The sequence below is a fragment of the Haplochromis burtoni genome, unplaced genomic scaffold, assembly GCF_018398535.1.
Source record: "Haplochromis burtoni strain Fernald_Lab_line unplaced genomic scaffold, NCSU_Asbu1 Contig_394, whole genome shotgun sequence".
Lineage (NCBI taxonomy): Eukaryota > Metazoa > Chordata > Actinopteri > Cichliformes > Cichlidae > Haplochromis > Haplochromis burtoni.
In genome coordinates this window covers 402,253-417,217 of record NW_024582755.1, presented here as the reverse complement: position 1 = coordinate 417,217, position 14,965 = coordinate 402,253, and the positions used below count along the sequence as shown (strand labels likewise).

General features: G+C 46.4%; 3 protein-coding genes across 12 annotated transcripts in view; 2 read left to right on the top strand and 1 right to left on the bottom strand.

The window, feature by feature from the left end:
• The window catches only part of LOC102307092 (CXADR-like membrane protein), a 16,306-nt gene extending 3,901 nt beyond the window's left edge, over nt 1–12,405 (top strand). For 5 of the 10 annotated variants that reach the window (XM_042212804.1, XM_042212805.1, XM_042212800.1 and 2 more), the window contains 3 exons: nt 725–790; nt 1,264–1,332; nt 1,467–2,102. In XM_042212804.1, the coding sequence (XP_042068738.1) occupies nt 725–790; nt 1,264–1,332; nt 1,467–1,555 (224 nt within the window). In that variant the 3' untranslated portion in view covers nt 1,556–2,102. Of the gene's footprint in view, nt 1–724; nt 791–1,263; nt 1,333–1,466; nt 2,783–2,880; nt 3,132–4,875; nt 4,924–4,983; nt 5,771–6,005; nt 6,386–7,288; nt 7,547–9,183; nt 9,454–9,606; nt 9,676–10,011; nt 10,057–10,139; nt 10,251–10,877; nt 10,938–11,007 lie in introns of those variants that run through there. The other 5 variants (XM_042212803.1, XM_014341112.2, XM_042212802.1 and 2 more) reach the window with 5 other exon arrangements.
• Nucleotides 11,306–14,965, bottom strand: part of LOC102306791 — a 20,574-nt gene continuing 16,914 nt past the window's right edge. The window contains exons 4-5 of the mRNA XM_042212811.1: nt 12,413–12,477; nt 11,306–11,995 (exon numbers count right to left, since the gene is read on the bottom strand). Coding sequence (XP_042068745.1) covers nt 11,855–11,995; nt 12,413–12,477 — 206 coding nt within the window. The 3' untranslated portion in view covers nt 11,306–11,854. The remainder of the gene's footprint in view (nt 11,996–12,412; nt 12,478–14,965) is intronic.
• LOC102306489 overlaps nt 13,015–14,965 on the top strand; it is a 13,911-nt gene continuing 11,960 nt past the window's right edge. Inside the window, exon 1 of the mRNA XM_005945480.3 lies at nt 13,015–13,494. Coding sequence (XP_005945542.1) covers nt 13,174–13,494 — 321 coding nt within the window. The 5' untranslated portion in view covers nt 13,015–13,173. The remainder of the gene's footprint in view (nt 13,495–14,965) is intronic.

The window sequence follows — 14,965 nt, the reverse complement described above, 5'->3', positions numbered from 1 at the left end:
TAACACATCATGCTAACACATCATGCTAACACATCATATTAACACGTCATGCTAACACATCATGCTAACACATCATAATAACACGTCATGCTAACACATCACGCTAACACGTCATGCTAACACATCATGCTAACACATCATAATAACAAGTCATGCTAACACATCATGCTAACACATCATGCTAACACATTAGCCACCTGAGCTAATGCAGTTCAGTTAGCTGTGTTTTACTACTGCGTGTTCACTTCCATGCACAGATTCCATTCGGTGAGTGAAGATGTGAATAAAGTAATAAAATAAAATAAATTAGCGTATGCTGTTAATAAAGCTAACACAAGTTCAAAGGTTACAGTTTCTTTTCTACAAATGAATCTTTAATCTTTCATTTTAAATGAGTACACAGCACTTATATAATATTACTGTTAACTCCAAACCTAAAATGATTTTATTCTGCCTCACTGTTGATTTTACATCCTGTGGACTTTATTCTGGTGCAAACAGACCAGCCTGTGTTCTGACACCTTCGAGGTGAGAGCAGGTTGGTCACTGTAAGTATGTGAGGTGAAAGGTCAGCGGTCAGTATTTCCTAAACTCAGTTTAACAGCAAAAGCTTCCTAAGCAGCCACAGTCCAGTTTAGCTTCACTTTCATGATCACAGCTGGACGTCATCACAGGCAGCGTGTTTTAAACTTTAAAGCAGGAGCTGACTCTGATCTGTCTGCAGGGACTGACAAACAGCTCCACGTCTATGATGAGATACCAGCTGGAGCAGAACTTCATCCTATAAATGGTGAGAGTGAAGCAGCTGTGACTGAGGCTCATCATCGGAGCTGCTTGTAGTTTGATAGTCTGAATGAATCCAGTGTTTGTTCTCAGGAGCTCGCCTACGACCTGCACACTGCCTGATGGAGCAGCCACTTAAATTATTTCCCCTCCTGTTGTTTCCATCATTAGATGTTATGTAGATAATATTTTAAACTGAAAACTGCACTGAAATCTTGTAGCTGTGTTTCATATTATTTTTACTCTATCGTCGTCTTCTAGTTCATTCTGTAATTAAGCCGATTGAAGTTTGGATGTTTGGGTTGGCTGTAGCTCAGGCGGCAGAGCAGGTCCTCTGCTGATTGGGAGGTCGGTGGTTTGATCCCCAAAGTGCTGCATACGAATCGGTCCATTTGGATAACTTTCAAATTCTGAACCTCATCAACAGTAAAGCAGGAGAGTGATGTCTGCCAAACTCTTACTGAGACTTGTTGTTGACAGGAGGATCAGACCACAGTGATGCCACATACGACACCATCGCTGAGCTGCCACAGACTGGAAACACGACCGGTAACACCTGAGCTGCCACTCATTTTAACGATCAGCACCTCATTTTACACAAACTCATGGTGAACACGCCAAACCTGCACAGCTGTGTTTGTTACACACAACCCACTCAGACTGATGATGTTTATGATCCACAGGTTCTTCACAGCCCGCCAACAACACGTATGTCTTACTGGAGAAACCCAAAGCATCCAGAAGCAGGCCGGACCGGTGTAGCTTCACCTGAATGTCCTGCTGTCAGGAACAGTCTGCCTCAGCACAGATGTTCATGGGAACATGTAACATGCATATGTCGAGATGATTCTGAATTATTGTGAAACTGCAGCTGATGAAATCGACCCAGGAGGCTTTTGTTAGTGTGTCTGTCTTTAAACACTTACGCTAAAAAGCTTAAATAAATTCTGACCCAACTGTGCTGAGGTGCAGAGCTCATGGTCACACCCACCCACTCATCCAGCTCAGGGTGGCTGCGGTGGGGGGTGGAGCCTGAAATCTGTCCTCCGTCCATCGCCGTGTTCGAGGTTCATGATTCATCGGTGGAAAATTGACAAGAAACTAAAAGCTTTGATTCTTACAGTGTGCTGTAGTGTGTGTGTTTGACCTCTGACCTTTCCTCCAGTCAGTAGATTGATCTGAAGGTCAAAGTGATAAAAATCCTTTACAGACATGATTATAAAGACAAAAGCTTGTAAGATAAGAAATGTTGGCCTGAGAAAGTTTCTGAGTGCAGTTGATTCACTTCATGAACACGTGAATAAAAGCTTTGATTTAAACCGTTTTGGTATTAATGACGAAACATGTCACACGTCTGCTGCAGTCACATTTAAAACACTGATAATATTCACATTTAGATCAAGTGAACTTGGAAAACAGTAGATTTGTGTTGACTTTGTGTTTGACTCGTGTTTGTGTGCAGACGTGTCCGCTGAGCTTCACAGCTTCAGCTGTTGAAAGCGCAGACGGCCCATCAGCTGCTCAGCTTCCTTCCTGTGTCGCCGTCATCGGTCTGTTAATAACACATGAATGAACCTGGACAAACACACAAGCTATGTTACTCTGATTCAGCGCTTCTGCTGCTCTCGTCTCTTCCAGCTCCCTTACTTATTTCTTAGTCTTTAGGTTTAGTTAATGTTCCTCGCCTGTGTTCCATGTTACATCCTCCACGCCGTGGAGGTGACAGCGTGGAGGTTTGTAGCTGTAAGATTCAGAATTGCGACCTCAGGACTTCATCTGTTTATAATCATCCAAACAGACAGTGAGCGCAGCAAACACGTGTCACGTGTACGTGTTTCTGACATTTATCAGCACTGAGCGACGAGCACGCTGAGCTGATGAGAAACATGCTGTGAGCCCACAGAGTGCTAATGTGAGCTGATGACTGCAGTCAGGATGAAGCTGGACGTGTGCTGCTGCCTGTTAGCAGCCGCTGCTCTGGGCTCTAACGTCGCTGCAGGTAAGGAGACTCGTGTTTCCTGACTTCATCTCACCTGTCAGCAAACACCACACTATAATGTATCCATGGTAACAGACGTTTATTTCATCGTTCCACAGATTTCATCCATAAAATCCCTGAAGAGAAGCAGCTCATCGCTGTGCGCTGTCCTCACTGTGGAGGGTGGAGTGAGGTGAAGCAGAGAGAGTGGAGGAAGCAGAGCTGACGTACTTACAGCTGATGGAGACGGAGACACATCAACGATCCACAGGCTGACGGGTCTCTGATCGTCCTCAGAGCTGCTCCCTCAGACTCTGGCAGATACTTCTGTAGCCATGAAGCAGCTGTGGAGCTGACAGCGATCCATCAGGTAACATCTGTCTTTATCTGGTTTCCACATTAAAAGTTTCATGTAAAAGTATAATTTAGATTTACAGTCGAGTCTGACGAATAACCCTGATAAATCCATGTAAAGTGGAAACAATCAGGAAGTTTCAGCAGGCTGATTATTGCATCGTTGGTATTCGATGCTTGTTTGTAAAGCTCAGATTTCCTCTGTGAGACCATCTGTTAAAAACGTGACTAATGTGAAGATCTTGGAGTTTATTGAACTTTCTGAGTAATTCACATCAACATCAGTTTGCATACATGAGCTCTGAACATTGTTGCTCACAGTTTCTTTGTGTCAAACAAACGAGAGGCTCAGGCTGAGAAGCAGATACGATGCACAGGATCGTTTTGATGAGGAGGCTTCACGTAGAAGAACAGATCTGTACTGTTGGTTTCACGTGTGGGACTCTGCTGCACATGCAGTTTGCTGACTGCTGTAAAAATCTATGTGAGCAGCCAAAACATGAACATATTCACTCTGTGATGGAGATTTGATCCCAAACCACCTCCATGCTGACTGCGACAGACACTCAGCCCTGAGCTGATGATGGTGAAACACTGCATTCATGTACAGGAACTACAACCCTGAGCGGCGTCTCTCTGGAATGTCCTGCAGACGTGTCCGAGTCTCCGACTTAGACGAGGCGGATCGGTGCAGACGCCACGACCGTCTTCGGTCACAGCGAGACGGAGGAGCACGCTCAGTGTTCACCCGGCGAGAACACGCTGACTTTAAGAGACGTTCAGCTCAGCGACTCTGGACTGTACTCCTGTGCTGGCGGAGCAGCAGTTAATCTGGATGTGACCAAAGACCCGACTGACACGTCGCAGAAAGGTGCTGTGGCTGCTTTACAGAGCAAACATGATTGGCTGAGTCTTTAATGTCTCTAACAACGACACCTTATTTGAAAAAGTTGCCAAAATATGAATCAAGTTTCATTGTTTTGTCTCCTTCTTTGAAACCAGCAGATGTAAATGAAAGCATGTTTATTCTTTAATAATAGAATAATAGAACCAAGTCCGTCAGAGCTTATATTATATTTTTACATGCTGTGGAGCCATTTTTGGGAGCATTTCAAGTTGCTATACATCAATACAACCATTATAGCCCAAATTTTAATAATATGTCTGCATTAAGTGCATAGTAATTACATAAATTGCAAAAAAGTGCAATAAACTACAAAAAAATTGAAAATCGTTTTTGTTTTTTTAACATATATTTCTAGTTAGAGAAATTTAAGAGGCTTATCCCTCAAAACTGTAAATACAAAAAAGTTGCACAAACTAGTTTCCCACCACAGGAAATTTATTTTGAGTGTCTTCATAGTTTTATTTTTGAAATACACCAATTTTTATACACTGCAGGAAAAACGAAAATAAATATTATAGTGCAAATTTGCAAAAAAGCAGCATATGCATCAAAATAAACTATTTCCAGCAGTGCAATATGAGTCCTAAGCATCCCAGAAACGACACAGAAAGTCATAAAGTCAAACATAACTTTTAAAAACACCAGTATAGGCTCATAAGGCCCTGATGGTAAAAAACTACATTTCCGCAAAATGACGTCACTTCCGGTTTCGGGCAGGTCATGGCGGACATGCGATAGTTCGCGCTGATGGACGTAGGAAGTGTTACAAACAGCTGATCGGATCGGCAAAGCGTGTTTCTGGAATATTATGTTTTTGTTGCTGCAAGTGCTTTTTATGCAGTTTTTGCAAAGCTATATGTGGAAGGAAACTGTGACCGAGGACAAGCTGATGGCATCAGATGTAAGTACAACTCCTCCGGTTTCATATGCAAAAAAAATTATTGCGCTAGCTTACGTGGTTGCAGAGCTACCGGGATTTAAAAATAGTTACGCAAAACGGAGCGTGCCGCTCCGACCGGCTTTAAAGGTATCAGGTGCATCAGAAACAAGCTGAGCTGTGGCTGAGTCTGAGCAGAGCTCCTGGTTCTTTGGTGCTTTCAGGTGCGTCACGTTGATCTGAGCTGCGTTACTGTGTCTTCTTCCAGGGGCTCATTCTGAGCAGCAGCTGGTTCTGAGTGCTGTCGTCCCCCTCGTCTTCATCACGTGGAGATGTAGAAATAAAAGAAAAGGTGAACGAAGGAGACGAATTAGAAAACAGTTCAGTTTGTCACAGAAACCCTGCTGATCCTTCATCGCTGATCGTTGATCAGTGAAAGTGTTTGTGCTGAGAGACGCTGAAGACTGAAGCTTCACGTCTCTGTGTGATGAGACACACTTTAAAGTGCTGCAGGTCTGAGTGCAGCGAGCTCAGGAAACCAGTTTAAGATGATGGGAGCTTTGAGGCAGGTGTCCTCACAGGGGACAAGTGACCTCAGTGTCATTTTTTCTGTCATCTTACGTTAAAGGAAGGAAATTACCCAGAAAACGTTACAGTGTGAACCTCTGTGAAGTTATTTATCTCCATGTGTGTCACACTGAGCCTAAAGTTGAGTCAATGAAATTCAGACTTTTCCAGTATTTTTCTCACGTTTCCATGGAAAAAAGAAAAAGACAAAACTGTTGAGTGAACAAAAGCTTGTTTTTCCCTAAAGGTGGACCTCATCAGGACTCGCTCATCGATCATCCTCCAGCTCTGGGAAACACACCTGGTAAAGCCTGAGAGATATTTGAGGATATAATGAAATATTCACGTGTCTGCTGCAGCGCCTCGAGCCAACACGTGTGTTTACCGTGTGATCAAGCTGCACCGACAGCGAGCCTGAGGGGGATGTTTCCCTGCATTAGTCCGAGTCTGTGATGTTTTAAAGTGATTCCACTCTGCAGGTGATGATAACGTCACAGGTGTTTTCTAACCTTCATCATGTGACTTTTCTCTAATTGCAGGAAATCCTCAGGATCAAACCTTCCACGCCTCCTGCTGCGAGCATGATGTCATCATGTTTACCTTTTGTTTGACTTTCACACAAACATTCAGAGGAACAAAGGTTAAAATCTCAGCTAGTCCTTCATCCGAGAGCTTCCAGCTGCTCATCAGATCCATGCGACACAGCAGACCTGCAGCGGGAGCACGCCTCTTTATTTTCCAGGCCGCTGACGCTCCCTGAGTCACTGAGGACGAGGAAGGAGAGGAAGAGCGGTGCAGGGACAGACAGGCTCGAGGCGCGTCGGCAGCTCTGCAGCTCCACGTTTGTTCCTGAACATGTTCTCCTGTCACGTTTGGTTCCTGCTCTCAGGTCTGATCGGCTGCACGGGAAACTCCACAGGTACAAAAACCTCCCGTTGTTCTGTCCTCTTTCAGGGAACGCTGTGGTCGGGGAACCGCGAGGAAACAATAATACAGCTGTTCTTATTTATGGGTTTCCTTTGTTGGGTTAAAGTTGGACGGTGCACGCCTCAGTTTACTTTTGTACAGTTGTTGTTTCCATTTTTGCAAACTTGATGTAATCAAACATGTTCTAGAAAAACATCTTTTTGTGTCAAATTCCCATAAAAACATTTTGATGGACTGAAATGACTCACATGCTGTTATGAAAGAGTCCATCGGAAGATGATTATTTCTTTATTGGTGCAAAATAAGTTAAAGATGAAAACGTCATAAATCCACAGTTCTTTATGCATGTTTACAGTCAGTGCGTGTAGATTTCCTCTGACACACGACATCGTTCACCGCCCTGCTCGACAAAACGCTGTCCAGCAAACATTTTGCAGCGTTGTAAATTTAGACACAGACGTTTCCATGAGATAAAAGAGGAAACACACTGAAGCCGGAGCATCAGCAGGGTGTGAGTGTCACACAGCTTCCTCACATCATCTAAATATAGGAGACGGATCACTAAAGGAGAACCTGCACGAGACTGTATATAAAAGATGACCACCACAACAGTTGAGCCTTTGCCCTGTTTTTACGTTTGACGTTTAAAGTGTCGTGGGCGTCGTCATCTTCACATCTTTCAGGCAGAAGTTACCAAAGCAAACGGCCTCTATGAGAAAGTGTGTTATTAACCTCACAGTAAACCATGTTAAGCCTTAATGCAGCTTAACCAGGTGAGCTCACCTGTGTGCTGTATTGGTTCGGCCACGTTAGAGGACCTGCAGCTGTATTTAAAGCACATTTGTACTGCTTGAGTTCGACAGTTTCAGATGTGTGACCCCGTCCTCTGCCCCAGCAGCGATCTGGTTTTCGGTCCCTGAGAATCACCACGTCTGTCTGCCGTGCGGCAGCTCTGGCAGCTCAGACGTGATCTGGACTCGGCAGGATCAGGAGGTCCTGGTGACCCGACGGGGCGGCTACAAGACCAACAAGGACCGCCGGCGCTACCGCCTCATGGTTAATGGCGACCTCTGCGTCTGGCATCTGAAGGAGTCGGATCATGGAAGATACCGCTGTAACCAGCAGCTGGTGGCTGAGCTGCAGGTGCTGACAGGTATGCTGGGGGTGGAGCCACCAGGGTGGGTGGGTTGGGGGTGGGAAACAAATAATAAATGCAGGGAAAGACGAGGAACAGGGAAAAGCTTTACGACAGCCTGGCCGCCCTGGCTCTGCCGCACGCTGTTATCTCCTGGTCATTAATAATCGAACTGAGTTTCCTCTCATGTGATCCTGATCAGGTTCAAATCAGTTTGATGTTTGAAGCCTCGCAGCGACAAAATAATAAATCACCTCAAAACCGTCCAATCAAACGTAACGAGCCTGTTTTCAAATGTAAGGAGCAGAAAGTACCGATATTTGTTTCAACATGTAGCGAATAAAAGTTAAAAGTATAAAAGAAACTACTCGAGTCAAACACAGGAACCTGAAAACTACTCGTACAGTAGCAAAGTATTTGTACTTGTTCCCGCTGGAGTAGCAGCCGGCTGGGAGCCAATGACTCTGTGCTGTCAGAGACACACAGCAGGCAGTGTGGCAAACACTCCTGTGAACTGAGCGCTCACTTCTTCATCAGCTCTGCAGTGCAGAGATGTCTGCTTATCGCTGACGCAGCTTCTCCAAAGTAAGGAACTGAGTATGAAACCTAACGTCTGCACTCTCACAGTCACCAACTCTTCAGGCTGAAGAATCGATGACAGCATGAAGTGCCCTCACACTGATGCAGGCACATTAAAACCACACAGAGGCTCAAAGGAAGCGAGCGGTTTGAAGAAGGACGTGTCGAAATGATCAGTTTTCTATGTAAAAGAGAAGTGGATGGCACGGAGGCACAGAGTGGGAGTGATGTGAAAAGAAACATTTCCACTGTTTAAATTTGTCACACACACGCCTCCAGAAAGATGACTGGATATTAAAGTGGAAACGATAAAAACAGGAAACGTGTGGCCTAAATATGAAACTGAGCGAGCAGAAACAGCCGGCTTATCTCTGCAGAGCAGCTCATCATTATCACACCATCTTTTAATAGGTCACTGAGTCTGTTTGCGTGTGATTGCATGCTACAATCGGTGACTGACCACGAGCTTTAGCAACTCTGCGGTGAAGCATTCACACGCCATGGCGTGTGAAGCATTCACACGCCATGGCGTGTGTGAGGAGCTGCGCTGCTCATCCTCAGGTCTGTGAGCTCAACACCTCCAGCATGAGCACAGCTGCAGGGAGGGGGACGAGTCCGCTTTAGTTTGCAGAGGCTGCAACCAGCAGACGCCACAGCAGCGCCCTCTCCAACAAAAACCTGCACCTCACACAGAAAGCACCACAGCACCACGACAACGTCACTGCAGAATAAAGTCGACACAGGAAGCACAGATCCAACAAGAAGCCGTGAACTATATAATGATGGATTGCATTTATATATATAGCGCTTTACTATTCATTCACACACTGGTGGAGGCAGCTACGGTTGTAGCCACAGCTGCCCTGGCAGACTGACAGAAGCCAACACCAGTAGGCGGTAGGGTAAGTGTCTTGCCGAAGGACACAACGACCAGGTTGTGATCCTGGGGATCGAACCGGCGACCTACAGATGCGCTGCCCAATCCCCTGTCCCTACGGCCGCCTGTCAATATCACAGCCACTCAAGTACAGAAGGTCAGCAGTGACAGCACGAATGTCTCTGCGTCTTCTCCTCAGGTCGGGACTACACGGTGTCCGCGGGCCGGACGCTGCTGCTCCCCTGCAGCGGCTCCTCCAAACTCAAACAGAGGTGGTTCCAGCAGAGGGAGGGCGAGAGGCGGGAGGCCGTCCTCACCAAGTACAGAAACGGTACGGTGAAACCAGAAAGGGGCGGCGGCCGGCTGAGCTTCACCAACGACGCCCTGCAGATCCAGGACCTGCAGCCAGAGGACGCTGGAGAGTACGTCTGCAACGGGCTGCTGCAGGCCAGAGTCACGGTCCTCGCAGGTGGGTCGGTCCAGCCTGGACTCACCTGCTGCTTTCACGTTGTCTGTAGTTTACACGTGTTCATGTTTTGTGTATTTACAGGTTGTTTCATGAGCTTTGTATTCATGTTTGTGTGAACCAGGATTTAAACATAGAAACTGTTTGCATTCCCAGCACACGCAGAGACGAGCAGCCAGCCTCCGTCCACCAGCACACCTCCATCACCTGCAGTGGTGACAGCCGGTAACACCACACACATCATCATACATCCACACTCAACACGTAACAGCTATGAAACAGTGCTGCAATCATACCTTACATGGATTTACCAAACCTGCCCGTGTGCTGCGCTATAAATGGATCTACGTCATACTTCCTTAAATCTGTCTGTGCGTGCAAATGTTGTCTTTATTTAGTTGTGCGAAATATAATTGACCACAATCTTAATCCTCAAATGAGATGTCTTTGTTTTATTCATTGTGATTATTTGGATGCAAACTTTCACATGACCTTTGACATTTAAACGTTGTGAGTGTGCGACCAGTGTGGGTGTGTGCGTCCTCTCGCTCTGTTTATTAGAAGTGGGAGAAATAAAGAAGAAGAGCAACACGAGACCTGAGAACGGTCAGTCCGGGTATAAACCGCGTTTGTAGTTTTCTGCCAGATGTGTCGCGTGTTCATGGACCAGATGTTGTGTGCGCTCTCAGTTCTGCTGCTGGTTGCTGTCGTCAGCGTGGGGTTGATGGTCATCTTCTTAGCTGCTGTCTGTGTGTTGCTGACCAGCATGAAGTGCAGGAGGAGGAAACGCAGAGCTGCAGGTGAACGTTTGGCTTTCACTTCATTTTAACTGGAAACGTTTGGCTTTAAGTTCCTGGGTTTGTCAGGGTGCGTGCAGACGGATGCTGCTAGAAGCAACCCTGCCTGAGACTGTGACACGCTGCGCCACCTTCTGGCACAGACTGGGATTACACAGAGTGCGAGTGAATTCAGTGAAAGAGTAAATGATTTTAAATGTGATTGAAAAAGAAGAAACTATGATTTTGGGGACATGAGAAAATTTTTATCATCAAAGGTTTTTTAATGAATTCATTCATTTATGTAGAATATTTATATTTGACATCTTCAGATGATTCACCTTCACTGCTTCAGTTTTTCATACTGAACTTTTTTCATGCATCATTATCAGTATTTAATTATTATTCATTATTCAGTGATGTTTAAATTTCATGCAGTCTGAAGCGTGTTGGCTGATTCATTTATGTTTAAAAGGATTTTATTGACGAGAGAGCTGACTGATTCTTTTTTGCAGCTTCAGATAAACAAAACTTTGTCTCTAAAACATGAATCCGCACATGCAAAAATATGGATGTTGCTATGGTAACAGAATCCAGTATTAGAGTCAGCGTGTTTTCTGATGATGCTGCGCTCTTCATCTCTCCATGCAGCAGCACCGACACGTGAAGACACAGAGCTGCAGCCATGGATGACGTCCAGCGCACCGACAGGTAACCTCACCAGGTGTTCGATGTCCTCACGTCAGTCTACGAGGGATTAAAACGGTGTGTCTGTCTGCAGAGGGTGAGGACTTAGAGACCCCGCCCCTCTGTGGGGAGACGATCCACTACGCCTCTCTGGGCCGACAGAACTGGAGAGAGAGACCCAGCAGGAGTCCGCCGGAGCAGAGCCACCACAGCGTCATCTACTCCTCTGTCATCAGCAGACCTGCAGCGAGAGCTGAGCACAAACTCTGAAAGTCTGAAAGTACGGTCGTGTGACGGGAAGCTTAGTTTCACCTGCAACACAAGCTGTTAAAATCCTGTCAGTCAGTTTGGTTTCATGTTTCACTCTCTGCTTCAGCAGCACAGCTGCTCTCACTGAGTCTTTACATGTTACAGCGAGGACTCGTTTACAGGCGTCCACATGTGGAGCGTCACATCTGGACCGGCGGCCATCAGGACAGATCGTGGTGTCAGAATCAGTTTATTAGTAACAGACAAAGTGTGGAATCTGTTCATGGAAGCAGCACAGCAAACATATTTACAGCAGCAATATTCAGACACATGTTTAAACACAGACAGATTCCAAACTGACCCGAGGGAACTATTCACACACATGTGGGTAAAAAAGGATTTTCTTTAGTTTAGTAATTATTTTTTGAAAGTGCGCTGCTGTGGCAGATTTACATTCATGGCTGTTACTTTATTATTAACAGAAATGTTTTACAAACGTTTTACTTTCATTGCAACTTTCTGGATATTTAACATTTAAAGGTTCTTAAACACTGAGTTTTTCTGCTCACTGAAAAATAAATCTTATCTGTTTACACAAACAAATAAACTAAAATCTAGATTTTGAAATCTAATCACATATTTTCACAGTTTTATTAATTTAAAAAATTCATTTACGCTCAATCAAAGTGCTTCTATCTGTGGTCATGTGATGCCTTCTTGCACATGTTCACTGTTGAGTACAGGACCTTCTCTTCAGCCAATCCGGTTCCTCTCCTGGTGGTGGGGCGGGGCTTGTCTGGATGCTTCAGGCTGGAATAATGCAAAGACTCTTCCTGCAGAGACACAACGAGTAAAAAATCTGATTAAACTGCAGGTCATCATGCTGCAAGTTCATGTGTGAGGTCTCTACATCTGGCTTCCCTGCACTGCGTCGTGCTCAGCACAGGCCTGTGAATCCTCTGAATCCCAGCGTTCAGCTGTGCTGAAGATAAAAGCTGCCAAATATTTATGTTCATGTTTCAGTGAAAGCACCTTTTCAGGTTTTACTGGCAAAACAAAGAAATGAGGGTTGGTTCAAGACTTTTGCACAGTGCTGTGCTGCATGAGGAGCTTGTTTTAGAAGCAGTAATAAAACAGAACATGTTTGAAACTCACACAGAGAGATTCACTCACTTTAATTATTTGCTCGTAAAGGAGGAAACATGATTTTTAAAGATTGTTCGTGTGACTGTTCGTGACCTTCCACTGACCTCTGTGACCCGGTGATCGTCGTCCCGTCTCCGTGGGTTACAGCAGGAGCAAACAGACGGTTTACCTGCAGAGGAAACGAGACATGGGACAGGTGAGGGAGACGAAGCTGACTCAGAGTGACATCAGAACGTGATGTACGCCCACATCAGAGCTCAGCACAGACAGCAGCAGCGTTAACTCATTGAATCAATGAAGGGATTTTATCCTGTTCCACTCGTGTCACACATGACCAGCTCCTGCACCTTGATTGGCTCCGGTTCATCAAATCGAACCATGTGACTCCCTGCTGACACCCACAGGTGACCTGCAGAGGTGACAGAGTTCCATGCGTGTCTTCATCCTCCAGCATGACCCCCACAGTCGGCTTGTACTGTGCCAAAATCAGACTCAGCACAAGGGGGCGCTATAGCTGCCCTCACAGCAAACAATGACTTTTTGTCATGATACCGCAGACAGAGACAACTATTTATTACTGTGACAACACAACAACTCGTGATGAGTTTCAGTGCACACGCCCTCCATCCAAGAACGAAACAGGTGTGTTTGCTCTCAGTGAAACTGTGTGCTAAGCCCCGCCCCGGCTGTGTGTAAGTGAAAGCGAAAGTTCGGGGAGCTGTCGAGACGCAGGCGTCGAGCTTCTCTTCTGTCTCTGCGCGTTTTTCAGCTCGGTTCCGACCTCGGTTCCTCAGAGGGGGGCAGATATTTGTCCTGTGAAGCCGGAGGACCCCGCCTGCTGTCCCGCCGTCCTCTCAGCAGCAGCATGCCGGACGTCAGGCTGTGCCTGGAGGCCGTCTCCGCGCTCCTGGGCTGCAGAGCCGAAGCGACAACCGGAAGCTCCCAGTTCACCCCGCAGGACCTGGTCAACGTCGTGGCCCTCAAAGAGTTTTACAAGCAGGAGGGCTTTAAGGAGCTGGAGTACCCCAGCTTGGGGACGCTGTCTCTGCACGACTTAGACGAAGCCGACATGTACAGCTCGCCCCCGGCCCTGGACGCGCCTCCCGAGAGCTTCCAGCTCACTGTGGAAATCAACACGGAGAACTTCTTCCACCCTCAGTACGACTACGACTTCACCAACGTAAAGGTGAGCGGCACGGGCCTCCCGGGGCACGTGACCAGCGGGTTTCTCACGCAGCTGATTTTCCGCTCGGTGACGTTTATTCCGCACAGATCTGGGTTTGCTGTTAAACACGGAGGTGACACAGAGGGAGGCTCACATTCAGCGTGGACGAACAAACCCTTACAAGTAAAATACCTGAGCTTTAAACAAAGGCAGGAAGGTCAAAGGTCGAGTTTAAAGGGCCAGGCTCACAGTTCTCTGTGGTTGTCATTTTAAGCACAGCGCTGCGACAGTCTGAGTAACTTTATGGTCCAGGGTCAACAAATGAGAGCAGCTCGAAGTGAAACTCGGCCCTGATTCCTGAGCAGCTCCAGACTTTCTGGGAAGGGTGCTGGGCTGAAACTGAAAGTGTGTGTGTGTGTGTGTGTGTGTGTGTGTGTGTGTGTGAGTGTGTGTGAGAGAGTGTGTGTGTGAGTGTGAGAGAGTGTGTGTGTGAGTGTGTGAGTGTGTGTGTGTGAGTGTGTGTGTGTGAGTGTGTGTGTGTGTGTGTGTGTGTGTGTGTGTGTCCTTTCACGGGGAACAAAGCAGACCTGCTGTGTTTACTGTGACGAGCAGAGGAAATGAATGCTGGACACATCAGGCTGATAAAGGCAGACACAGTCTGATCTCTGATTCTCCGTGAACACACGGCTCTGTCTCCTCAGAGTCTGTTGCTCCTGTTGGCAGCTGAAATCTGGCCTGTGAAGCATCATCACAGACAATCAGGGAGTGGGGAGCGCAGCCTCTTTAATCTGCTGTGGGGTAAAGCCACACAGCCAAGCAGCCCTTTTATTTTGAGTCATGAATTTTAAGCAGACAACATAAATGGAGTCAAAAAAAAGCAGAAAACTTGAAGTGAAAGGCGGTTTGAGGTTTGTCATCCTGCCTGCAGTGATACCTGTGATTTCAGCTTGTTCTCATTTCCATCCAGTTGATGCTGTTTGTGTCAAAGCTGTTGGCTTTAAATCTCCAAACAGAAGGTCACCTCGTGTTAACAGCTTTATCTTCTCAGCGTGTGAGCTAAACAATGTGATTAAATAAACTCTTATGTAATAACCTTGAACACAACTCAAAAACGAGCAGAGAATAACAGAGCAGAGCCACCAGGTAACTTTACACTTAAACGTTACAAAGAACTTCAGATATATGCAAAACTTTCACCTGCAGAAGCTCAAAGGCTGAGACCAATGACTGTAACTGTATGGTGACCAATAAGAGGGCCAGGAGAGGGGCGAAGGGTTTCTCTTTGCCAGCAACAGAGGAGGCAGAGACCCATCCACACAAGACCAGAAGCAGAGATGGCCTCTCCCTGGGCTCGGTCTCTGGCTCTGGGTGCTGGGGCAGTGCAAGACTCTCAGCCTCATGCTCAGGGTCTCAGGCTTGGACTGTGCCTCCTGCCAGGGCTCAAGATCCAGTTCAGCCTGCAGGCCAACGTCATCTTTTGCCTCAGGAAACG